Raw genomic sequence first — 27166 nt, 5'->3', positions numbered from 1 at the left:
AATGACATTGTTTACAAACTGATTTATTACAATTCTGTCTTTATATAATTGAGTGCTTCCCATTAAGGTACACAGCATAGCTCTCCATTTACTGCATTTTAAATTTTTTAATGGTTTTCAGGGAACAATTTATAATTGTATTTACATTTCCAATTTCCTTTGGCTATTATTGTATGTATTATTCTGTAGTAAGAAGCATTAGTTACTCAACCAGTAGATATTATTATACTTTCTGTTCTTCTTCAATCTGTCAGGACAGTTGTAATATTATTTCAGATTTTAACCTACATCTCCCCCGCATTTTATTTTGAGGCTAGAATGGAGGGTAAGGTATAGGCACTCAATGCTATATGCACCAATGTTTACACGGAAACTATATCAAAACACAGTTCTGCACTAAGGGAGCATAGGATAGCTTTGTTGATGATTACTAGTGAAGCAAAACAGGGCATGTTTTGTGCTCCTGTAGTTTTACTTTATTTATTAATAACTTGATGTTGCCCTTCCCATTTTTTGGCATAAGTACTATGTATATGTGTGAAAAACTGAATAAATGAACACATAAAAATATACAGAACAAAATGATGTTATTACCAAGAATTAGAAGTGGATCTCTTATATGTCATCCTAATGTACTATATTTTTCTTATAATCATTATAATCTATCCTGTAATTTAAAAAGGCTTTCCTTATTCAAAAGCTTCTCTCTATTTTACCTCAGTGAGGTATGGGAAAGTTTGATTCATTTTGTTGGTTCCTTAAAAACATCAGCTTTGTAGTCAGTGATCCTTTCAACAGTTCAACAGTTTTTATTCTTCCAGTTTCTTCATGTTAGCCTGCACCCTTACTAATCTGTACTTCCTACTTTACTGTACTTTAATTAATGTTGTAATGTAAGTACAAAGTCCCTCTAACTTTTAATCTTTATTTTTCAATAATGGAGGTATTTATTTCTGATAAGAGTTTTTGCTATAAAGTACAGAAAATTTTAGATAATTTCCAATTTTTCTTTTATTTTCTTCTATTCTCTAAAGGATATCTTGACACTGCTTCTTAATTTCTACGTAGGTAAGATATTCTGCATAATTTCTTTTTTTACTTCCAATTTTATCACATTGTGGTCAGGAAGCAGTATCCAATAAAATGTCTACTTTGTCTGCTTTTTCATTTGATAGCCCAGGACATGACGCTTTTTTTTTTTTTTTTTTTTTTTTTTGGTACATCTTCTTTAGCCATGAAGTATATCCTCAAAATATGTAAGATTGAACATGTATCTACTGCGCCAGGTTTTATGTCTATTACTCAATTTCTCTATATCTGTATGTATTAGTTCAATTTCTCTATATCTGCATGTATTATCAATTGGTCCCATTCTGAGAGAGATATGTCATCTATACCATTATTATATTTTATCAAGTTCTTATTGCATCTCAGATGAATTTTGCTTTATAGTTTTGACATCGCTATTTGATGTTTTCATGTTTATGAACTTAACACTATCTACTTAAATTGTTCCTTTCAAAATACAGAATGTCCTTCCACATTCTCTTTTGAACTTTTAATCTCAGGTTCAACTCATTGTGTTCTAGGCTTTCAAATCCCATCTGATTTTTATAGTGTCAACAAATTTCTGCTTTACTTTTGTTTGCTATAGGTTTCTTTACTCAGTTATTTTTTTAAAACATAATATTCCCGCAGCCACCAACCAACTTAGTATTTCTGGATACCTGTTTATCATCCCATTCTTCACACTCTACTTGAGGATAACCAATAATCAAACATTTTGGTTTTTATTCCCATGTATGTCTTTATAATTTTAATTAGATGAATATCTATTCATATGCAATTTACAATTTTGTCTTCACATATTTTTGAAATTGAAATAAATTGCATCATTATTATGTATCCTTCTGCAACTTGCTTTATTGCTTTATGTTTGATTTGTGGAACGTAACTTTACATCATTCATTTTCAGTTCTGAATATATCCAACTGTATGAATATACCTTAATTTATTTTTCTGTTCTCCTCTTCTATGCTGTTTCCAACTTTTAATTAATATTAACAATGTTATATTGAACACTGTTCACACACATGAGAGTTTCTCTACATCAAGGAGAGAGTTCCTTAGTCATAGAGTATAAGTATCTTTATCCTTTTTAAAAATTGTAAATTGTTCTTCAATGTGATTGTAACAGTATATAATTCCACCAGTGATTGGAGAGTTTCCACTGATGTACATCCTTTGTCAACACTTGATACTGTCAACAGTTTTAAAACTTACCATCCTGATGAGCATTAAATGCATGTTTTATTTGCACTTTCTTGATTACTACTGAAATTGAGTATATTACCCATATGTTTACTGCTAACTCAAGTTTCCTCTTCAGTGAATTGTCTGTTTATATTCTTCATGATCCTAACAGATTTTCTTTTTCTAATTTATTTGCACAATTTTTTCATATGTTTAGGAGACAAATCCAGTGTATACGAGATAAACCGCAAATATCTTCTTTCACTTTGTGCCTTGTCTTCTCACTTTTTATGGTATCTTTTAAAGTACTTTTTATTCTAATAGTCAAATTTATCTTTTTCCTGTATGATTTATGTGTATTTATTGTTTCAGAAATTCTTCCTTAATCCAAGGTGATAATACTATTATCCTGCACTTTCAAAGAGTTTTAAATTTTGTTTTTCACATTTTTACTAGCTTTATTGAAGTATAATACACATACCACAAAATTCACACACTTTGTAAATGAACAATTGATTTTAAAAAATTATATCAAGTTATGCCACTATCATTACAATACAGTTGTAGGTCATTTTTATCATCCTAAAAAGTTCCCTGTGTCCACTGGCAGTTAATTCCCACTCCCATTGCTAGCACCATGTAACCACTTATTTGCATTCTGGACATTTAATATAAATATAAGTATATAGTATATAGTTTTTTGCATCTGGCTTCTTTCACTTAGCATAATAGTTTTAGGACTCATTATGTTATCGTATGCATCAGTAGCTTGTTTCCTTTTAATTGCACAATAGTATTTCATTGTATGGACATAAAACATTTTGTTTATCCATTCATCAGCTGATTGACTTTTGGATAGTTTCTAGTTTGGAGCTACTACTAATAATAGTACTAGCTGGGCACAGTGGCTCACGCCTGTAATCCCAGCACTCTGGCAGACTGAGGTGGGCGGATCATCAGAGGTCAGGAGTTTGAGACCAGCCTGACCAACACAGTGAAACCCCATCTCTACTAAATATACAAAAAAATTAGCTGGGCATGGTGGCGCGCACCTGTAGTCCCAGCTACGTGAGAGGCTGAGGCAGAAGAATTGCTTGAACATGGGAGGCAGAGGTTTCACTGAGCGGAGGTCGCGCCACTATACTCCAGCCTGGGTAACAAAGTGAGACTCTGTCTCAAAATAATAACAACAATAATAATAATGATAATAGTACTAAGAACACTCATGCAAAGTCTGGCTATGAACATGTTATCACTTCTTTTGGATACATTCCTAAGTATGGTAACACTTTTTAAGAAATCCTTTTGGAACATGGCTGCAGGATTTCACATTCCATCAAAAATGCATAAGGTTTCAATAAGTAGTCTGTGCTGTGGTTTTGTTTTCATTCAGTTCTAATCAACGTCTAACGTTCTTTATGATTTCTTTTTTGACTCAGGGATCAGTTACGTTCTTTACTTCCAAATACCTTGCAATTTCTCAATTCTCTTTCATCCAAATTTAATTCTGTGTGGTCAGATAATATACTTGCTTGATTTATTAGTTTTTAAATTTACTGAGACTTGTTTTATATTTTACAGCCCAACTCATAATACATTTTGGAGAATGCTGCATATGCACTAGAAAACAATTTTGTTAGCTTTAGGTGGAGTGTTATATAAATGCCGAAATATTATCCAATAGGATGTCGAACAGGGGTGGTGAAAGCAGGCTTTCGTTAATTGTTAGTTATTCTAAGGGGATGCTGCTAACATTTCACTACTAAATAGGACTGTGAAAAGTTTTCAGTAGACATATGTTACCAGATTTAATAAATTATTTTCTATTTGTGGTTTGCTAAAAATTTTTATGATGAATGCTACTGAATTTTATGAAAATTTTTTGCACACATCATAATTATATAGCTATTTCCTTTGTTAAAAAATAGATAAAATGTTGTCCTGATGTCAAGTCACCTTTACATTCTATGACTACCCTCAACTTGGTTATGCTGTACACTTTTAAAAAGTAACTGACAGACTCATGTTCATAAGGGAGATTGACCATACCTCTCCCTTATAAGTGGATAATCCATATCCAATTTTGGTATCAAGGTTGTACTAATTTTATTAGGTGAAATAGTGGCCGATTCCTTCTTTATCTAGCTAGTCATGGAAAAGTGTTTTATAAGTGAATAATACAGCTTTTTGGCCTTGCTGTTACTCTGTTTAATAGTCTTGCTTTCTGTTTCATTCACTTCTGCCCTTTATTATTTTTTTGCCTTGTTATGCAGACAATTAATGAGGTAAGCACAACTGAGAACCTAGAAAAATGAAAACCTAAATACCTTTCTGTTTTTAATATAAATATTTACAACTATGAATTTTCTCTAGTATCATATAGACCAAATCTCACAAGTGTAAATATACATAATTTTAAATATTCATTACTGTATTTTATAATTTGCATAATGAATAACTTGTTATTTAGAAGATACATATTTCTATTTTCTAAGTTTAATTTTTGTCATTGATTTCTTGTTTAACTGCACTGTTTGCAGAGAAAGTCATCTGTATGACAATTTGTTTAAATTTATTGAACCTACTTTATGGCCTCATTTAAATAATTTCTATAGTTTTGTGTGCTTGAAAAGAATGTGTATGGCACTCAAGCCAATGAATTTTTTTTCAAATTACACTTTTGAGATTTTTTGTAATTGATCTTTTAAGGAGAAAAATATGTTAAAACTTGTAAAATACTCTTTCAAATTTAGTCAATAATAGATTTCTATGACTCACCTACACTAGGTATATACGCATTTGAAACTGTTTTACATTCCTAGTGAATAACATCTTTTTCATAATATGGTGCCCTCCTTCATCCTCAATAATTTTTTGCCTTAAAGTTTATTTTTATATATTTAAATAATGCAATACCAGTTTTTATCATTTAATTTTTCAAATAAGTAAGACATTTATCTAGTTAAAAATATATGATGACATAAAAAGATACCCAGAGAGATTTTACACCCAACTCATCCCTTACATTTCCACATCACTCACGGCTCCCCCATACAAGTGAACACTTTATGATTTCTCATTTCCCTAAAACTTTCCCCTTCTCTTTTAAATGCACTTTATTTTTAGAGAAGTTTTAGGTTCACAGTAAAATTGGGCAGAAAGTAGGGAGTCCCATATGTCCCTACCCCTACATACACACAGCTTTCCCCACTGTCAACATCCCTCACCAGAGTGGTACATTTGTTATAACTGCCTATTAACTTTTCAAATGCAAATAAAAATGTATCATTTGTTCCATTCCTTTAACAGACAGCATTTTTTAAAGTATATCATCACTCCATTCATCAGAGATGGCACCTTTATTAGCACTAAAATCACTAAGTATTTGGGTCAATCTATGAACTGCACTTTGCTCTGTTTATTCACAAATATGTACTGTACTGTTTTCTTTACTAAAATATTATATTTCTTGTAATATTACATGGCTAACTTCCATTTGTTGTTCTCCTTGTCCTTGTTGGGCTCTGGAGTTTCACTTTGTGGTAAGATTTCATGCTAATTTTCCCTGATTAGAATTCATTTTACTTCCAAAATCTGAAAAATCAGTTCTTTCATCAATTTTGTAAAACTTTAGTAATTTACTTTGAATAGTGCCTCTTCCTCATTCTCTCTTCCACTTTTCTGTAACTCTTATTAGCCATATTTGAAACCTTTCCTTCTTTCTCTCTCTCTCTTAATTTCATATTTGTAATCTTGTTTATTGGTGTTGACTTCTAGGTAATTTCTTCAGTTCTATCTCTCAGTTCACCAATTATTTCTGAAGCTTTGTCTAATCTGTTTAATGTTTCCATATAGGTGTTAATTGTAATTACTACCTTTTCATTTCCACAAGTTACTTAGGGTTTTTTAAATCACATGGCTTATTTTAAAATTACCTTGCTTTTAAAGTCTTATTTCTTTTGGTATGCTTGATTTTCATTTCTGGCACGTGAGAATTTCCTTTACTTTTGTGTGCATACCTATATATTTAACAGGATTATTGACATATTTTTATCCAACGTTTCTAGGTTTTTAGTAGATCAAAGTGTTTCAGGATATCTAGTTTTTACATCCATCAGTTTTCTAAGAACTCTTAATAGTCATATGTGAAGTCTCTTACTTTCCAAGGCTTTATCTTTTCTCTCACTCTTTATTTTTCATCCATGCTTTGAGATCTTCAAGTCCACTAATTAGGGTGAACTGGTTAAAAAATCATCAGCTAAAAGAGCAGAAAATTATCTTTGGTGCTCCATTTGAATCTCAAAAGCTCTTTGTATAAATGAAATTCAAATGTTCCACAACAGCCTCCACCAAAGTTCTACTTCACCGGGTACATAGTTTGATGATTCTCTTATCCTGCCTCTGGCTAGTACGCCCCTTTAGATGAGTTGCTATTTTTCACTATCCACAGAGTCAAGGTCAAATCTCGTGGCTGTGTATTTTAAATGATGAGATCGCTGCAGGCAGTGTCAGGCAAAGCACCCTCTAAACTTACTGACTTGTAGTATAAAACTTAGCAAGCTGTAAGTTCTGCACCATGAGCCCCTGGAACCAGTATGATAGCACTCCAATCTTCCTATACATCACCCCACAAGTTTAAGGATGAGAAGATTTATCCCGCCATTCCAGATACTTTTTGGCTTTTTGTGGACTGAAATAGGTGAATTAAAGTTTGTTTTAAAGTTTTAAACTTTGTCTGTTTCTCCTGTAATTTCTATTTTATGAATGTGTCTATTTTATCATCGTAAATAATTCTTTTTTATCTAATGGTTATTGCTTTTTGGCTTGTATTCTAATTTGTCCAATATTAAGATGATGATTTCTACTTTCTGCTTTCCTTGCGCTTATATGATAAATCTTTACTCATCCTTTTACTTTTAACCTTTCAAAACTACTTTGGTTTTCTGGTGTGTTTCTTGCGTATAGAACTGGGTTTTATTACTGTGATCAATTGTGATATTTTTCTTACAACAGGTGATGTATAAAAGCTTTTACATTTATTTTTTATGACATTATGACTGGTCTTAGATATGTCATATTTTATGTTATGCTTACTGATCTTTACAGATTTTTTAAAGTTCCATTACATATATTGTTCTTAGGTCTATCCATACAGATCTTAAATATTTTGAAAGCTCTATAATTTTATAGAACTGCTTATCTCTTTATGAAAGAATAAGTCATCCCACATCTGTTTAAAAAGGGTATTTCCCTACTATGAGAAATGTAAATGTCAGCATATTTGCTCTTAATTTTTTCCTTTCATCTACATCATCAATTTTAGTCAGTAGGCCTACATTTGTAATATTTCATCTGTCCACTTAAATGGAAATTCTGACTCTTTGCACTTGCTCTGCCTTCTTTCTTCTCTTACCCCTCCCAATTCATTTTAACCATAAAACTAAGACTAAAATAAATGTAGGTATTACTGTGATAGATCAGAATTTACTTTTTATATATTAGCATAAATTTATTCAGTGCTCACCAGCTGTCCTTAGCAATAGTTTCTCCAGTCATTCCTCGTTGGTTGGACTTTATCCCCAGCAATTTCCTCAAAATTTAGTCACAGAAATAATTTGCTGTATGGCTTAAAAATGTTTGACAGCATTTTTGTTACTTAAAGGATAGTTTGGTTCCCACTTTCTTCATTTAAGTATCTTATGATTGTTATAGATTTTTGTGTTGAAGGTTATTTTAGAGTCTAAAGCCAGACTCATTTTTCTCTTTATTTGTGCACTAATATACAAAGTATTCTTATATTTAAGTCCAGTAACACACCTTGATGCTAACCATTCTAGGTCAGTTTTCCCTGGCACACATATGTCCTCTAAATAAGAAAGGCAAAATCTTACATCAAGACTTCATTGAATTATAGATTTAAATATTCGTTTTGTTCCACTGTTCTGCTTTTCTTATTTGGGAACTCTATTTATGCTATTATTATTATTATTATTATTATTATTATTATTTCTGAGACGGAGTCTCGCTCTGCTGCCCAGGCTCTGGAATGCAATAGCACAGTCTCAGCTCACTGCAACCTCTGCCTCCTAGGTTCAAGCGATTCTTCTGTCTCAGCCTCCCGAGTAGCTGGGATGACAGGCGCCCACCACCATGCCCGGCTAATTTTCGTATTTTTAGTAGAGATGGGGTTTCACCATGTTGGCCAGGCTGGTCTCAAACTGCTGACCTCATTGATCTGCCCACCTCGGCCTCCCAAAGTGCTGGGATTACAAGCGTGAGCCACCGCGTCCGGCCGATTTATGCCATTATGGTAATTTGTTTTTCTCCCATGTTGCTCATTTTCTTTCTAATCCTAAACTCACGTTTTCATCTATTCATATTATTTGCTTTTTTTTAGTTTTATCTTCTGTGTACTTCACTATGTTACTAGCCAGAGTTTTGCCTTTGAGCAATTTCCAGTTTTATTTTTTTGTGTGTAGTTCTTTTCCTCCAGTATTTGTCCAATGTTTTATTAGCTCATAATTAAATACTTCCATGCTATCTGTGCTAATCTGTTCTCACACTGCTATGAAGAAATACCCAAGATTGGCTAATTTATAAAGGAAAGAGGTTTAATTGACTCACAGTTCTGCATTGCTGGGGAGGCCTCAGGAAACTTAACAATCATGGTGGAAGGCAAGGAGAAGCAGGCACCTTCTTCACAGGGCAGCAAGATGGAGTGAGGGAAAGCAGGGGAAATGCCAAATGCTTACAAAACCATCAGATCTCATGTGACTCACTATTACAAGAACAGCAGGGGGGAACTGCCCCCGTGATCCAATTATGTCCACCTGGTCCCACCCTTCACACATGGGGATTACAATTCAAGATGAGATTTTAGGTGGGGGGACACAACCAAACCATATCACTATGTTAACATTTCTTACAACTTTTTTTTTTCCAGAAGGGGATCTTGCTCCATTGCCTAGGCTGGACTCAAACTCCTGGGCTCAAGCAATCCTCCTGCGTAAGCCTCCTGAGTAGCTGGATTACTTCTCCAAATTCTATTTAGTGGTTCTTTCTCAAAAGCTACGTATGTATGTATTTATTTATTTATTTATTTTTAACTTATGATAGCAAATTTTTAAATCAAAATGCTTTATATTCCATAGCAGTATTTTTCTGCTAAGTGCTATTCATGTACTGATTACTTTATTTTTTCCATGTTTTTTATCTGATACACATGCACTGATGATGTGCCAATTCTTTTGATACAGTCTAATTTACCTGGACCATCCATCTGCAGCACACTTCCATGAACATGTGTAAAAGAAGGGACAAGGGTAATCTTTTTGCTTTCACAATCCAAAAACTTTCCCTTTCTCTACAGCTACAGAGACAGACTGCTTGCCACAAATATAGCTCATCTGTGTAATTCTTTGTGATATATCTTCTCCTTTTCTGAAACCAATCTGATTAAAAAAAAAACTCTGCTATCAGGCACGATATATGTATATCTATTATTTCAAACAAATGATCTATTTTTGTAATTTAAGGTGTGCCTCTCATCTTCAGAAACTGTACTTTCACTGACACTTCCTATTTGCTATAACTGAACTCTCTCACCACACTTCACATATTTTCTCTTTAGCCTTAACAGCTTTTACCCAACCTTAGCAACTTTAAGCAGCTGATACCCATATTCTGGGGTTCATATATTTGCATCTGTCTTGTACTTGTGATAATATTTGTGATAGAGAGTACATTTTTTACTTCTTGTTGTATCATTTATATATTTTACAGGAAAAGAGGGGAAAATAGGGCATCTTAAACACCATGTTTATACAGGAAATTGTCTGTTTGGTATTTTTAATTTGATAATGAGTTTTCATCTTTTTATAAATTTTTTAATGTGTTTTCTTGACATTTTTAGGAGGCTGCATCTTGGGCTACAATCCTTTAACTTTGTCCAGTCAATTTATTTTAATTTAACTGAAGTTAAATAAGCGATCTTTATCTCTTAATATAAAAAGAGCATATGGATACATATGTAACAAACCTGCACATTATGCACATGTACCCTAGAACTCAAAGTATAATAATAAAAAATAAAAAATAAAAAAAAGAGCATATGGTTCTTCACTCCCAGTATTCTGTCACCAAGTGTACTTACAGTTCCATGTATGTGTGTATGTATATGTGTGTGTGTGTGTGTGTGTGTGTGTGTGTATCCTTTTCTACAATCCTGGCCTTGTTTGAACTATTCCTTATATTCATAGCATATCTAGTCTCCCTTACTTAATTATTGTTTGGAACCGAAATTTTAAAAATATTTAAACTTCTAGGCTATACAGCTTGTTAGACATGCCTTATCTGAATTTTGTGCAGTTTTCATGATTATTACAAATAAGCGCTCTGCAAGTTTAAGTAAGCATCAAAAAAAAAAAAAAAGGATAACAATGAAGTTCTGATAGGAACCTCATCTAGTAGCATTTAAATTAAAGTTGCACTACTTCCTTGGCTTCATTTGTAAGGAAAATATACTCTGAAAACTATATTCACACACTGGATAGTGTAGTATGAATTGCAACCATTAAGCCAGCAGTAGTTTCTTACACCAAAAGTATTCTTAGAAAGTATTCGAATTCTGGATTTGGGAAAAGATATGAGGTATTCTAGCATCTGTAAGTCACAGAATTAATCAATAAACCCTACTGTTAGAAACTAATAACAAAGACTGACTCAGTAGGTAAGCATAAGATCAATTCTCAGAAAGACCTCAACATATACATGGTATTTCCTTGTCAAGAAAGCTTTCCTTGAAATCATACCTATATGTGCATCGTTTTGTCTTGACAAAATATTTTATTACATCTTCAGAATAGATAATACTTTCTTTTTAGGAAGAATGTAGAAAAGAACTATATTACTTCAATTGTAATCTTGTTCCATAATCTACTATTAATAAAATATATTTTATAAAAATTTTTTGCAACTTCTATCACAGAAAGCTATTATTTTCTACTGTTACATTATTCAAGTCAAATTTCATCTCACATTACATATAAAACTCATAAAAACATAATCTTAATAGTTATTTCTAGAATGCATTACGACAAATATCAACTTACTTGTGACCTAAATGCTTCAGAAAGTATCCCAGAACCTTCAAAGCTTGAACCCAAATACTTTCACTTTTAGAAGCCAGTAATTTGTAGATCACCCTAAAAAATACATAAATTATCTTTTAAAAACTTACTAATATTAAAAACAAAAACACACTATATACTTTACAAATAAATTATACATATGTGAAATATAAAATTTCTTTGAAGATTTTATTTTCAGGATTATAATTCTTTGGAAAAATTAAAAACTAGCATGCTTTAATCATTTTTCTTTAAACATGTCCTTCAACCACACACTCAAAAGGGCAATGTGACTGGTGTTCATAAGTATTGCCTCCCAACATACTACACACAATTTTCAGTTTTAAGACACATGCTTAGTTAGGCCACATCTCTTCTCTCTAAGAATTGGCCCCAACATTTAAACTTGATAACCCTATTTTCTTTCTTTTTTAAAATGTTTTTTCTTAATTTTAGTATAGAGGTGAGGTTTTGCCATATTGCCCAGGCTAGTCTGGAACTCCTGTGTTCAAACGATCCGACTACCTCGGCCTCCCAAAGTGCTGGAATTACAGGCATGAGCCACTGCACCCTAACCCTGTTTTCTTGGTATGACTAATTAGATGACAGGTAGGCACCTGCCTAGTTATTTCTCCTTTTTGAGAATTTGGAATGAGGTCTAAGAAACAATATCTCCTCTTTGCTGGGCTCTTGAATTTGACAACTGTTTAAAACAGAAACTAGAACAGTAATGTTTTGTTTCTGTTCAGAAAGGCTAGTCAACATATAGAAGGAAGGATTAAACAGCTTACAGAAAGCAGCAGAGAAAGCAAACTTGCTTCCTAAGAGCCCTCCGATTCCTGGTTCCTACTCTAAGATTTTTTTTTAACAAATATATTATTCAGTTTTTAATTTAAAAGCTTGAGAGGTTTTCTCTTACTTGGAGCAAAACAGCCTCCACTAATATACAAACTAACCTATACAATCACGTCAAGTACTATATACAAGTAGGGCCATATTCATTATAATATTTGTAAGTGTTTAGACATTTTATTCCATATTTTTTCTATTAAAAAAAGCAATTTGTTTCCATAAAGTAGAAGGGACAATGACAACTATATACACTGGCAACTAATTCTAGAATATGAGAAGGTTCTTTAGGTGCTAAAACACTATAGTGTGCTTTATTTTATTAAATTTGTTTCTTAAAAAATAAAATGCCATTGTATATTTTCAGGTACTCAGCTGAACCAGAGAATCTAGTAAAAGATGCAATATAATTTTCACAATTTCAGTGATACTTACAAAGGAGAACAAATAGCTTAAAGTTAATCTCATTATTTTTAGTTCTGTGAAGAGCTTATCCTATTAAAAAAGAAGTTAGTGATACTGCTTCTTTTTCTCTTTTTTAGAGAATAAACTATTAGAGAATAATAGTTAAAGAATAAACTATGAGAATAAACTATGAGAAAAGAATAAACTATGAGAATAAGTGATTATTTAAAGAATAAACTATTAAAGAATAAACTATGAGAAAAGTGATCATTTCCTTTGGAACATCTTTTTTTTCAAATCCCACATTCATAAATATGTATGGGTTAACACTGAAATCCATTTTCAAAACTTTTAGGAACCAAGATCAGTAATGAAAAAAGACAAGTTTGAGAATAGCAAAGTCAGACATGTCAAAAAAAATACATTCAAGAAATCATAAGATACAACATTAAACAGCAAAAATAGTCTTGAGAACCAGAGTAAAAGCTCACAGTCTGGGCCAGGCATGGTGGCTCACGCCTGTAATCCTAACACTTTAGGAGGCCAAGGTGGGCAGATTGCCTGAGCGCAGAAGTTCAAGAGCAGCCTAGGCAACACGGTGAAATCCTATCTCTACTAAAATACAAAAAAAATTAGTCGGGTGTGGTGGCACATGCCTGTCATGCCAGCTACTTGGGAGGCTAAGGCATGAGAACTGCTTGAACCCAGGAGGTGGAGGTTGCCGTGAGCCGAGATGGTGCCACTGCACTCCAGTGTAGACAACAGAGCGAGACTCTGTCAAACAAAAAAACAAAAAAACAAAAAAACCCTCACAGTCTAAAAATGTGGCTACACTCAAATACAGAAGTAGAAGTTCTACTTTCTAGGAATAACTTTGAGTAGCAGGAAAAAAAGGTATCAGACCCTACCCTGGATCAAGAGAAATTATGATTAATGTTGAAACATGAAAATGTCTAGGGCCATCACACATCCACTTACATAGGGATGTGATACAGTATGAATAAGAAATTTACTTTGTTAATGAATGTTTACTTGTAATATACATTATTACTAATTAACAATAATCCTAATTCACCTGCTTAAGCTCACTATATTCAGCCAGCAAATGGTCTAAGCTATATAAGACACGTAGTTGTCTATTCCTTTCTTTGAAAATTTCTAAAAACAAAAATACCAATTTTTTGGCTGCTTAGTTCAGTGGTCTGTTACCACAAGGGCTTCCTTAAGCCCAATTAGCATGCCATCAGAATTAAACTGAGTACATTCTTTTTGTTCAACTATTATACTGAACTCAATTGTATGAATTACAACAGACCGGAATTTTCCTCCCAAAATACGTCATATACAACTGTTAGCCTTTAATGGCTATTTTCTAGAATACAGACATTTAAATGCTTCAGTCATTTTCAATATTTTCTATCTAATAACCCTATTTTTTTCATCTTTTATATTATTCTGAACCAGTTTTCTCCGTATTTTTGAAGTAGAAAAGTTGAAATGTCAAGGAAAGGCCGTTTTTTAATCTGTGTGATTGTTTTTAACACACTGGTGACAATCTGACATGCTCTGCTCATGGTCAGCCATGAGCACAAGGCCTTTTAATCTGTTGTGCTTAATCAGTTCTTTCGTACCATACATTTAAAATACTATGTAAATCCTAAAGATCTTACCAAATAGTACTCTCAATTGTAGAATCATATTTCTGATGTGTCAAAATAATAGAATTATATTTCTGCATTTCATCATATTAGACAATCTAAGTTTGGTATCTTCCATAAGAGTAATGTGGATATCTTCAACTGATTCACTAAATCTATTAGATAATATAATAAATAAAGCAAAATCTAAGGACAAGGACACTATTCAATCTAAACATAAGTTCAGAAATGAGTGTAACTGTACTATATTATTAGATCGAACTATATGAAATTGCCATTATTTGGTAAAATCAGTTAAATATCAACAGTAAAAAATTATAACAAGAGTAAAAAATTATAACAGTTGTTAATCACTAAATGTATAATCTTCTTCAAATAGATTGGCAGCCCCATGAATTATAAACTCAAAGTAATAGGGATATCACAAGTGAGATATGCATACAGAAATAGTGATTGCTTCTCTAATTTGAAAAGGAGTTCTTCAAGTCTAGAAAGTTGTTATTCATTGATATAAATGGCCAAGTGAAAAAAAAAAAGCACTTAAAAAAGCCCTTGACAGTCACTGATATATTATTTCCAAACTGTTTTTTAAACTCTTTTTCACAATAAATCTGTGGAAATTCATTGCGTTATACATGATATAACCTTGATATCCTGCTCATCCCACTAATTAAAACTCCAGAAAAATAAAACAGAAGAATTCCTTAAGAAGCTAAATTATAGGGTTAAGTTCACAAAAATACTAATTAAGAAATTGGATTTCACCTATCTACCAAGTTACTTTTCAACTGCCACAACAAAAGTTGGTTTTCAATTTCTTTTGGCCTTGGCCTCTTATTCCAAAACATCTTTCATCTCTGTTATTTCCATTGCATTGCACTGCCACTGTCTCAGGTCGTCATCTTCATCATCTTTAATACAGATGAATAAAATAATCTCCCTGCTGACATTGCTACGTCAGTTTGTCCTTCAACTCATGTTTCACAGTGGTGATTGTAAATCTAACAAAATAGGAATCTGAGTACAACATTTCCCCTATTCAAAATTCTTTTTCATCACCAACTGAAAAAAAAAAACAAAAAAACCACTGAGGTTATTACCATTCTATGAACCTTCCAAATATGGCTATAATCTCTCTCAGGCCTTATATCATAAAATTTCATTGTATCCTCTTTTGGTAAAACGTGCCTTGCTTTTTCGTGTCTTCTTGGAAAAAAAAAAAAAAAAAGCTCTATTCACAACTTGTAATATCCTTACTATAGCAAAAACAATTTAATTACTCTTCTTGATTCCTGAGACTACTGTTTATACACTTCATCAGTTTCCTGAGTATTCGAGGATCAATAGCAGCATTCTCCATTTCTTCTCTTATGTGTAAGATTTTGCAATATTTATTCAAATATTCATAGGAGTTATTCTAGGAGGAACAACTGTGCTCCATTAAAGTCTAATAGTAATATCATACCTTATTCCATTTCTTTGATCAAATGCTGGTATCATTGACGCTGGGTGTTCTGACATTAAAGCCACTAGTAACTGTAGCACATCATGAATATTTTCATCCTGCATAAATCAACAAAATTGATTTAAAATTTTACTCTAAAGATTGGCTTAAATAATTAAAATAAAAGGCCCATAACATGTCCTACCTCATGCATCGTAAGTAGGTAATTTAATATACTCTGAAGTTCATCTTCCTTGACCCCTCGATCCTAATTTTTAAAAAATATTTTATTACTTTACATCTAAAATTAAAATTTTAATTTAAAAAAGATGTCAAAATAATCATTTTAAAAGAAAATAAGAGTAAGTTTAATATAGTGATATTTTAACTAAAATCCCCGCACATTTCACAATTTATAGACTATATTATTTCAAGTTAAATAAGTAAATATTTAGAAACATATCAATTTTTAAGTCATTAATATTTGATTGACATTCACTATAAAAAGTTAGCATATTTTGACCATCTAAGTATTCTTATGACTATTTTCTAATCACTTACTCTTTCCTTAAAACAATATAAATGCAAGACTATACAGTATCAATTTTTGGGTACTATCTCACAATTTATTTTTATTTTCACTTTGGTTTCCTCTTAACATTTAAAACATCCTACTACAATAAAATGCATTATGTAAGCCTTCTTAAACTGGCACACAGATCATTTTCTAGAATAAGGGTCAATTATTATAAGAATAAGGGCTCAATTCTTATTCATATGTTCCTTGTCCATTTCTGCCACATCCCTTAATAGAGAAGATTTCAGAGAGCATTTAACCAGAAGTTAGTTAAGTTCAATAAGAGTTAATATTAAGAGGTGCAGAATTTTGAAAGCAATTCATCACTTAAAGGTAGCTATTACTAATTTAACAATAATAATTTTAAAGCATGCCAGAAATTCCTTTCTACCTAATACACTGTAATTCTAAATTATATAAAATTATTTTACCTTCAGTATGAGCTGTTTCAGAAAAAGTAGCATAAATGCCCTCAGTGATATAATTTCTTTTTGTGATGGCCGGGGACCATCTAGAACAAAACAGAAAAGAAAAGTAAAAATAAAAAATACAAGATATTAAATAAGCTAAATGCAATTATGTTGGGATACTATGGCATTCTTGAATAATTATATGTATTTAAATTACAACATTTATATTAATGTTATACAATTTTAATAATATATGAGTATCCAAAAATTAGCTTTCAAATTTTTGGCAACTTCAAATTATTTACTGAATGTCTGATTTTGTGGAAAAAAGAACTTTTTAAAAAGTTGTAATATATTAATATCCATTTATAAATGTATAATCCCCAACTATTTATATTAATACTTTAATACTTTCTTGTTTTTATTACATTAATAGGTTTTCCAATATGTCTTCCATTCTCAATTAAATTTGTCTTCATTTAAGGACTCTCTCCATTTTCACCCCACACATTATTTAACAAAGCACAGAAAAAATGACACTCTGTTTTATTGTAATTATCTGCTTTTTAGCAGATTGCTTCTATGTCACTTGTATACAGAGAATACATATTATTGAGGGCATTTAATAAATGCTGTGTCAATAACTGAAAATGAGCATAAAATATTAAAATGTGCATAACAGTTCTATCATAATGTACAAATTTTAAAGTAATTTCAAAATATCTAATTATTTTTAAAAATGAAAATATATGTAATATGCATAATATACAATAAAGAATACTTTTAAAAAATGAAGCTGGATTCATAAAAATCCTTTAGCATTAAGCCTTTCTTGTAGCAACCAGGATTTATCTACTGCTTGACAAGTTTTAAAAGCATAATCCCTTCATGTATAATTTATAGCATCTGCTTATTCACTTAATATTTACATGAAGATTATTACATCTGCAAGCAAGTTATTATCCAAAAATCCATCCCGCCTATTATAATAAAAGAAATAACTTCCCTATTTCCCAGACTGCTCTCCACCTTTTATTGCCCCACTGCCACCAAGATGCACAAAGTACTCTTCTCCTCCTATTGACACTGGTATTACTTTAAAAAACTTTTCATTGTAAAATATTGCCAATATACAGAAAACATACATGAACAACTTGATGAATTATCATTAAATGAACACCTGTATAAATACTTCTTTGGTCAATAAACTGAACACTGACAGTAGCCTGACAGGGAAACCCATCAACCATTGGTATGCTGGTAAAGGAATCATCTGCAGAGTGGAGGGATGAGGCCCTGATTTTGAGCATTTATGTATTTCTGATTTCTATCATATTAATAATAATCTGATTTCAAGTTCAAGATACCAACAGTTTAAAAAACAGCTCATAAAATTCCTGAATATCTAACAACTGATTGTGGCCCCATCCTGCCCTGTGTGCCAAAGCCCTCACCATGCTCCAGACCTCAGCTCTGTGGCACATTCCTTTTCCTGATCACATCCCCATTCCATCCAAAAACACACAGATACTGCCTTAGTAATAATTTCCTTATTCTTACTTCTATTTCTGCTACCAATTAATAAAACTGGACCAGTTTTATAACATCTTTGTGCCTTAGGTTTGTTTTCTTCTTTATTGTTAGGGTAAGAATAATAATACTGCTTGTCATAGGACGTCTTGTGAGGATCAAATGGATCAACATACGTAAAGGAATTAGACTAGTACCAGGCCCATTTTAATCATAAGCACTCAAATGTTAGCAATAATCACTTTTATTGTATACTGCACAATACAAACAGCATGCTGCAAAGAAATATATACATATTTGTGTGCTTTGTGCTTGATATAAATCCATTTCTACAAAATAAAATACAAACCGATATATCTAACAAATATAAAATTGAATGAAAAAACAAATCCCCAAATAACACTATTTATGTAACATACAGAAACTAAACAACAAATTAGTAATACATACATAAATAGTAAAAGAGCAAAGCATAGTAAAAAAATAATAAGCACCCAAGTAAAGAAAAGAAATAATGTAAAATTTGGGATGGGGTTATTTCTATGACAGGGAACAGAAAAGAGATGTGATCACACATGAGAATATTCAGGCTCATTGGGAATGTTCTGTTCCTTAAGCTTAGTGATGTTTAAGTGAGGTTCATTTTATATTTATATTTATAACATGTTTACATATTACATTGATATATGTAATTATACCACTTTGTGTTCATGATATATTCAAAATAAAGCTTTGAAACACCTATGTGTGTGCATGAGTAAGCTCATGTTTGTATGAGCAGAGAAAAGGCAGTAGAAAGATATACAAGACGGGTAACATTGGCTACCTGGGAGAATAGTAACATTTTATTTATAAACCTTTGTATTATTTCACTTGCTACTTGCTACCATAAATACATATTACCTGTCCTATAATATTTTTAATATATCTCAATGCTTCTACAGTTAACTATATAAATCATAATTTAAGAGACAAAAGTGTTAAGTCATAGTCAAAGCAAAAATATCCTACTTCTCAAAGTGAGTGCCTACACATGAACAGTTCTACGAAAGCTAGTGTCGTGCAAATTATCTTTAGAGTGTCCTTAAAAGAAAGCATTTGTTTAAAATGGTATTGAAAAATGCTGTCATTTAGAAAACTACACACTTCAAGTCAGAAACTTACGTTCTGCTATATAAAAAAAATTAATTTCAAAGTATTAAAATGTTAAAGTAAAATAATAATTTAAATGACAAAGAAAAATAAATGCTCATTCCACTTTCCTGTCATTTTCATTTAAAATATATGTACTGGTTCTCTTCCTTTCCCTCTCTTTGATGTAGCTACAGCCAGTGAGGCCTCAGGGGCAAGGGTTCTATGGAGGGAGCAGAGGCTCTGGTGATCCCCAGGGTCTTACAGAGCCAAAGAGGCAAGTGAGTCTGGAAGGACTTCCAGGGTCAGGCCAAGGAGACAGTAGAGGTCAGGAGGGTGGCCAGTGCCAAAGAAACAACTGGGGCTGAGGAGACAACAAGGGCCATACAGAGTTAAATCTGAGGGTATGGTTACAGATGACTAGCAATGTTAAAGTTGAGAAGGTTATGGCGTATGTATCAAAACACTGGTTTTACAAAGTAGAATAAGAAAATATATAAATATATTAAAGACAATAGAAGCAAGATTTCTCACTATTGAAGAAGAAGCTGCAAATTTAAAAAGTTTGAGGCTAGGCTGAGCCATGTGGCTTTGGACTGGAATTGAAGGTACTGCTGTGAACTCATGGTTTTAATACAGATAAATCAGTTGAGATGTACTTATATACATAGATAGAAACATCATTTCCTAGATCTGTCCACTAAGAGTATGTAGAAGCAATGACATTCAAAAACCAAGAAGCACACCTCACATCCAGATCTTGGTTCCTAAAATTCGTATCCACCAAGCAAAGCAGGGCTTCTTGGAAAAATGGCTAATTTCAGGGCTGGGATAAGCAAAGTGTAGGACAAGTCAGAAACATCTTGTTTCAGAAAGTAAGAAAGTATTAAAACTTATGGGCATTTGTCCCATAATCCATGTGAAGGGTCCTACTGGCCAAATCTTGAGCATCAAAATAATGATACAACCCAGGAGACAGACAAACCACAGCCCTAGGACTAAATCCATCAGGCCACTTGTTTCTGTAAGTTTCACTAAAACAAGCCACACCTATTCATTTACATGCTGTCTGTGGTTATTTCTGCAATACAATGTCAGAGCTGACTATGTGCAACAGAGACCTTATGGCTCCCTGAGCCTAAAACACTATCTGGCCCTTTGCAAAGAAAGTATGCCAGCTGTTCATATAACACATTGAATACATGAGTCCATACTGATATAAAAGATGTAAGATAGATAGATAGATAGATAGATAGATAGATAGATAGATAGATTATATAGATAGAGTGGAGGAGTAAAACAAGTTCTTACAGCAGATATGCCAACTTAATTAATGTCTTAGAAAACATCATCATTTGTCAGTCATCACAATAAAGATAATTTCTAGTAAGAATCATCAACGAACTAAAACAAGTAAACTTGGTTGAAGAACAGGTTATTTATATAGCTTCAATGTATTTCTTCACCAAATATTTATTAATTACCAAAGAGAAGGGAGTGATTTTATAATGAAGAAACCTGGAATATAATACCTTAATCAAATGTTTAAAGTTAACATCACTTGGAAAAGGACAACTCAACATCATGTGCCTCCTTGACACAATACAAGGAGACAGATACAACATGACTTCTGTAATTTCTTGTAAAAATGAAAAACCTGAATCATCATGGACAAATAGAAAATTCAAATTTAAGGTTATCCAAAAAAAATAACTGGTCTGTATTCTTCAAAAATGTCAAGGTCCTAAAAGACAAGGAAATACTAAAAAACTATTCTACACTGAAGAACATTAAAAGTAAGAATGCAACTAAGCACAACATATGATCCTCAACAGACTTAGGGCAAAATAATTTTTTTCCTGGAAAGGACATTATTATTGTAATTAGTGAAATTTGAATGGGGTCTGTGAATTAGACGATAATATTATATTAATGCTAACTTACTGATATTAATGGGTATCCTCTGGTTATTTAACAAAGTGCCTTTACCTTTCAGGAAATACACAATATTTAGAGGTGAGAGGGTATCATGTCTACAATTTATTATCAATTGATTCAGAAAAAAATATGTGTATGTATCTGCAGGTGTGCTTATATATACATAAAAAGAGAGCATGAGAGAATAGTAAAGGCTAAAGTGGTAAGATATAAAATACTGAGAATCTGGTGAGGGACATATAAGAATTCTTTGTGCAATGCTTACAACTTTGTAACTTTTCTGTAAATTAGAAATTAATATTATAAGGCAAAAATTATTACGTGTGAATATAAGATCTGTTTAGAGCAAACAATATCATAGTGTAGCATTTAAGAACTAGGTCTCTGAGTCAGATGGATATGATTCAAATTTTGGTGCTGGTGGGTTTGTATCGACTTTCAGTTTCCTAGTCTTTAAAATGAGGATGATATCAAAAAAAAGTTATATATAGATGTAGTCTTATGTATGTATATGAATATGTCTATAATTACTATATATATTATTAAATTAATATGTAGAGTGCTTGGCAGAAAAATCTAATAAATTTTAGGCATTACCAACTTAAAAGCAATGGAAGAAGCCATAAAAGGACAAAATAACAGATCTGAGTATAATTAACTTCTAAAGCCCCATTAATAAAATAAAAAGACATAAAAAAAGTAAGCTTATATAAATATTAAAATAGTAAAATGGGAGGCCGAGTTCGGTGGATCACGAGGTCAGGAGATCGAGACCATCCTGGCTAACAGGATGAAACCCCGTCTCTACTAAAAATATAAAAAAAATTAGCGGGGCATGGTGGTGGGCGCCTGTAGTCCCAGCTACTCAGGAGGCTGAGGCGGGAGAATGGCATGAACTCAGGAGGTGGAGCTTGCAGTGAGCCGAGACTGCGCCACTGCACTCCAGTCTGGGTGACAGAGCAAGACTCCGTTTCAAAAAAAAAAAAAAGAAACACGATCCAAATATATGCTGCTTATAGGAAACACACTTTAGCCCCTGCACTCCAGCCTGGGTGACAGAGCGAGACTCTGTCTCAAAAAAAAGAAAAAAGAAAAAAATTGGAAAGTGCTATTTTTCCTTATCAACGGGACTATTATTAAACTAGAATATTCAATGCTATTGTAAGCACGCAAAAGGAAGTACTCTAACATACTACTGGCAAAACTGTAAAATAATATGACATTCCTGAAAAAAATTTAAAATATTTGTCATTAGCCCCTTTCTCAGTAATTTTAAACAAAAAGATGGAGGTAAACACATATATAAATGAGAGAATTCTCTAATATTTACAGAATCAAAACTTTAGAAACAATGTAAATGGTACATCCCCTTACATTACTACATTAAGCTGAGAAAAGAACAAGATAGAAAAATTGAGAAAATCTCAATCTATAAAGTTTAAATATTTTCATATTATGTATGCAATGAGAAACACTGGAAGAAAACATGACAAAATCGTATCAGTAATTATTCTTGGGGTTTGAGTCATAAAAACATTTTTTCTTCTGTATTATTTTGTTTTCTATATTTTTGTATAATTAGAAAAACTGGTTATATTTTTAAAACAAAAAAGAAATCAAAGTGAAAAACTAGTTTTCACTATAGTCAGAACAAAGGATAAATTTGGAAAAAAAAATTTTTTAAAGTAGCAATCTGAAAATGTTGAAAGCAACTGATGTATTAGAACACACCAGTTATAACCAATATGATTTATCTGTTTTTAATATTATGAAGTATTTTCCTAAATGAAAAAAGCATATAGGCTAAAATAATACTGTTGCTTTTTATCTGATTTTATTCCAAAATAATTTAATATTGAAAAGCCCTAAACTTCTTTACCACAAACCATTCTCAATATGCCAGTTTGCTACATAAGAAAGAAAACATTTCAGTGATTTCACAGTCATGTACACTGCTCACTGTAACAGTACTCAGAATACAGAATAATCACAGGCAAATGTAAATACAGAGGAAGTGCTATACATACCTAATCCTTTAGGTGTAATGCCACTACTGTCAGCAGGATTAATAACCCAGTAGTAATATTTTAAGGTGTGCATTAGCTGTAATACTGTTCCTACTCTGCGTATGGTGGTGTAGATGGTAGCAGTTCCAATAAATTCAGCAGACAAATATGTGTATAGGGAAAGTTGAACCTAATACAGAATATTAACAAATCATCAAAATGAATTTAAAATGCCTCAAGTGCTTATATTATAAATATACATTCAGTTTTAATTTAAAGGTCAAGAGATGACCATTTTTTATGAGGTTAAAAATAACTTTCTTCTTCGATATTATTTATATTTAAAAATATATAATCTGCAATTAACATATTCTAATAAACTTATTATAATAAAGGTAGCCTAATAGCTGTGGCAATTAAATAATTTTAAAATGATTTAATAATTTATTGAAATTAATCTGATAAAAAGATTAAAATATTTTTAAAGTCAACTAAAGCTCTTAAAATACATTTCAGTGGCTTTCAGTGTATAAATTTCTTCAGAGCAACAGAAGATCAGTCAGCTAAAGCATATCTGAAAACATATATATTTTTGTCATATATCCTAAAAGTTCATGCAATTTCAAATTCTCCTCACCTATGGCCATAATATATAGTTCGCTTTCACAATCTGACCATGTGAGCATAGAGATGGAATGTCAGACATCTTGCTTAGAAGAGTTCTCAAAATTCAGATTTGGGCTTAGGCAATAATTAGTAACTTGGTGAGATATTTTTAAACTGTAAAAGATAGCTCAAAATCAAAAAATCCCTCATTATTGATTTCAACTAGGACTAAATCCTTGTATATAAAATAATAAGAATTTTCTGTTATTATCTGGAAAAATACTTATTTCATGTATATATTTATTTTTAAATTAGTATTATTTACACGTCATGATATAAATTCTGCCTTCAAAATGAAAGCAATTTTCCAGCAAAATGATTACAGTCATAATACAATTAGTTCTCTGTTCTCTTTCTTCGTCTTTCAAAAATTGGTATAGCTAATTCTCTTCATTGGAAAAGTATGTATCACATCTAAAGATGTTAAAATGCAATGTTACACAAAGATTATTTTTTACCTACAGTTTCATTTATTTTACTACTTATAAATATTTTGATCTCCTGATACTGCCTAACACAATTGCCGCAGATTAACTATAAAATAAGCTAAAATGTTTAAATGTTTTCCACTGGACACTTTAGATCCAGCAACTATAATGTATAACATTGCACTAAAACAAACTGAGTAAGTATAAAATTCATACCTTTGCAGGTGTATGTATCCAGATGGCTGGGTTAAATAAAATGTGATCACAAAGCTGCTTCAGTAAAGGTGCTCCATGAGATAAACCATCAAGGTATTTTGCAAAAGATAAAAATTGCTCCAGGACAGCTCTAGTTATATGAACTCTTGATGACTAAGAAAGAAAACAGAAATTCTAGCTTGAAATATCCAGAGTATCAAATTGTGTAATTTCTGACTTAGCATAAGCACACATGAATTTTTCATATGCTATCCCTAATAAATATGACATAAACATTTATATTTTCTTTGCTATGAAAATATAATTTTTTAAGATATCTGAAATTTTAGCTATTTCTTTGAGTGATAGCTTGTTATTTGAAGTCCGATCTAAGACAATTATAGATAAATAATTCAAGTTAAATAATGCTATTAGATAAAGCTAAGGAAATGAAATATTGTAAATGTCTTCATTTTATTTTTTATAGAAATTGACATACAAGAAGAGATCTTAGACACAGAAATAAAAAGTGATAGTGTTTAAAATATGTAAAAATACTGCTTAAAATATGTAAAATGCTGCTTAAAGTATTATTTCCTTGATCTTCTCTTCTCCCATAAATACACTATCTTTGGAAGATATACTATGCTTTCATAGCTTCATATAACACTATGTCTATGCTGAGTACTCGCTTCAAGAATTTTCAATGGCTATCACCATGTACCTATTACCAATGGTATTTAAACAACAGACTCTCCAAAACTGAAACCAAACCTTAAAGCTGAACCATCTCATACAGTAGCCAGATAGCCCTATATGGCAGTTGAGCTGCTGGAATGTTGCAATTGAAAGTGAGATGCGTTGTAAGTATGAAAAAAACTGGGTTTTTCCAGCTCAGAATATTTTTTTAAATCGTATTTTCTTATTGAATAGATGTTCAAATAATATTTTGCATATTATCAAAACACTAGGCTATATACATTATTAAAATTAATACCACCTGCAATTTTTCACTAGAAATTATTAAATTGCACCTGAGGCTTGAATTGTATTTTAATTGGACAATGCTATCCTAGAATACAATTTCAGATAAAAATGCTATAATATTAAAAAATGCTTTTCATAAAAACTGATAATTCAAACTCAAACATCAAAAAATACATCTTCCTACACAAATCTTTTCTTCCTCATCTAGTGATACTATTTTGTAGTATCACTATCCTTTCAATCATAGGGTAAAGAATCACCTACCACTGAGTCCTAAAGCACACATCACACAACACATCTTTCCTCCCATTTCTTCACTGACTGAAGTCTGAATATCAGTTTAAGATGATCTAAGTTTAAAAGGGATGAAATCGTCTTACCAAGTTTACCTCCCATATGATTTAGTTACATTTCTCATGTTCATAATAAGGACAACTCAGTAAATTTGACTTAAGCACATCATGAATTTTCACACTTCCACATAAAAGGTCACAAACTAAAATGATTGCAAATAGCTAACAACAATGTGTAAACTAGAGTAGGAGACAGTAAAGAGTGGTGAAGACCAAAACTAAACCTCTTTGTTGAGTCCTACAGAATATTACTGTGGGCCAATTTCACCCACAGGACACGTTTGCTTCCCCTGCTTTACCATCTTGCTCCCCCAGTTTGTAACACCTCTGCATACATTTCCTTTACCTTAAAGGTAGAGCTCAAGACTGTTAGTCATTTAGAAAATATACATGTTGATTACTCACTATTAGTCAAGTACGCTCCCTGGCATTGTCAAAAAAGCAGCTAGCAAAATTGAAAAAACTCTGCCTCACAGAACATATTCTAAGAGATGATAAGGCAGGAACACATAGTAAATAAAATAAAATAAAAAGGAAAAATATGTAACATGTTAGAGGTTACTAAGTTCATGGAAGAAACTATGGTGCAGATAAAATATTTGTAGAACGATGGTTAACAGGTTTTACTAAGAAGGGGGCATTTAATTGGTTCAAATTATTACAAGGTTAAAAATGATCTCACATTAATATAATAATGTGTCTGACAAAATTACCAATGGTGCTTACATAAGCAATAACCTACAAAATTCAAATCAAGACTTAGTAATTTTCAATGAAATTCAAATCAAAATTTAGTACATAATTTTCAATGAAAATTTTACAAAAGATGGTGGAAATGATCTAAATAAACAGCTGAGTTAATAAAGGAGGGGAACCAAAACAAACATTTGAGTTTAAAAAGTAAAGAGCGGGTAATCATATTTAAAGGAATATCAATGAAAATAATATAGTACTTTGTAAGGGAATAAAATTAAAATAAGAGATCACTAGTTACTTAAAACTGTAGCCAGCTCCTTCATAATTACAATTTCACATAGCTTATCTTATACATTCTATCTTTATTCAGTAGTAATGATTTCAAGAACATGATCTGATACATTCTACTCTTACACGTAAAACTCTAAAATAGAATACAGTCATATCCTGTTACTAAACATGCTATGTGACCAGACTGTAGCTCATAAAAACTATTCATCATGTCCTTATAA

General features: G+C 31.8%; 1 protein-coding gene across 4 annotated transcripts in view; it reads right to left on the bottom strand.

Annotated features, from left to right (window-relative positions):
• NBEA (neurobeachin) overlaps positions 1 to 27166 on the bottom strand; it is a 731202-nt gene that overhangs the window by 553076 nt on the left and 150960 nt on the right. For 3 of the 4 annotated variants that reach the window (XM_073013351.1, XM_073013354.1, XM_073013348.1), the window contains exons 12-17: positions 24640 to 24792; positions 23351 to 23519; positions 16746 to 16825; positions 15943 to 16005; positions 15759 to 15856; positions 11364 to 11456 (exon numbers count right to left, since the gene is read on the bottom strand). In XM_073013351.1, coding sequence (XP_072869452.1) covers positions 11364 to 11456; positions 15759 to 15856; positions 15943 to 16005; positions 16746 to 16825; positions 23351 to 23519; positions 24640 to 24792 — 656 coding nt within the window. Of the gene's footprint in view, positions 1 to 11363; positions 11457 to 15758; positions 15857 to 15942; positions 16006 to 16745; positions 16826 to 23350; positions 23520 to 24639; positions 24793 to 27166 lie in introns of those variants that run through there. The other variant, XM_073013355.1, reaches the window with a different exon arrangement.

The sequence above is a fragment of the Chlorocebus sabaeus genome, chromosome 3 (assembly GCF_047675955.1).
Source record: "Chlorocebus sabaeus isolate Y175 chromosome 3, mChlSab1.0.hap1, whole genome shotgun sequence".
NCBI lineage: Eukaryota > Metazoa > Chordata > Mammalia > Primates > Cercopithecidae > Chlorocebus > Chlorocebus sabaeus.
This window is presented reverse-complemented; position numbering and strand designations above follow the sequence as displayed.